This window comes from Cariama cristata, unplaced genomic scaffold (assembly GCF_000690535.1).
Source record: "Cariama cristata isolate BGI_N322 unplaced genomic scaffold, ASM69053v1 scaffold31180, whole genome shotgun sequence".
NCBI lineage: Eukaryota > Metazoa > Chordata > Aves > Cariamiformes > Cariamidae > Cariama > Cariama cristata.
In genome coordinates this window covers 227-581 of record NW_009595773.1, presented here as the reverse complement: position 1 = coordinate 581, position 355 = coordinate 227, and the positions used below count along the sequence as shown (strand labels likewise).

The window sequence follows — 355 nt, the reverse complement described above, 5'->3', positions numbered from 1 at the left end:
ACCCCACTAGTATCACCATTATGAGAAGCGGAGAGAGAGAAGAATGTTACTCGACCTTTCGTCCCCTGCATGTTGCCTGTCAGAGTCGGGCATGTTTGGGTCAAGAACTGGGTTTGGGGGTTTGGAGAACAGGCTTTCAAAGGCCATTGTGCTGGCTGGGGGGGGGGGGGGGGGGGGGGGCGACCCTTTGGCCGCTCCCCTGGCCCCCTTCCCCGCCAACCCTGTCGTTATAAGGCAGAAGCAAAGCTCCTCTGCGGCACCCAGGGTTGCTGGGGGCACGACTCTGTCTTTCCAAACGGGACCCCCCTCCCTCTGTACCTCCCTGTACTGGATGTTGTGCAGTTTGCAGAATCCC

General features: G+C 59.4%; 1 protein-coding gene across 1 annotated transcript in view; it reads right to left on the bottom strand.

Moving 5' to 3' along the window:
- The window catches only part of ZC3H6 (zinc finger CCCH-type containing 6), a 28,719-nt gene extending 28,572 nt beyond the window's left edge, over positions 1-147 (bottom strand). The window contains exon 1 of the mRNA XM_009703475.1: positions 56-147. Within this exon, the coding sequence (XP_009701777.1) occupies positions 56-147 (92 nt within the window). The remainder of the gene's footprint in view (positions 1-55) is intronic.
- Between the last annotated feature and the right edge of the window lie 208 nt (positions 148-355).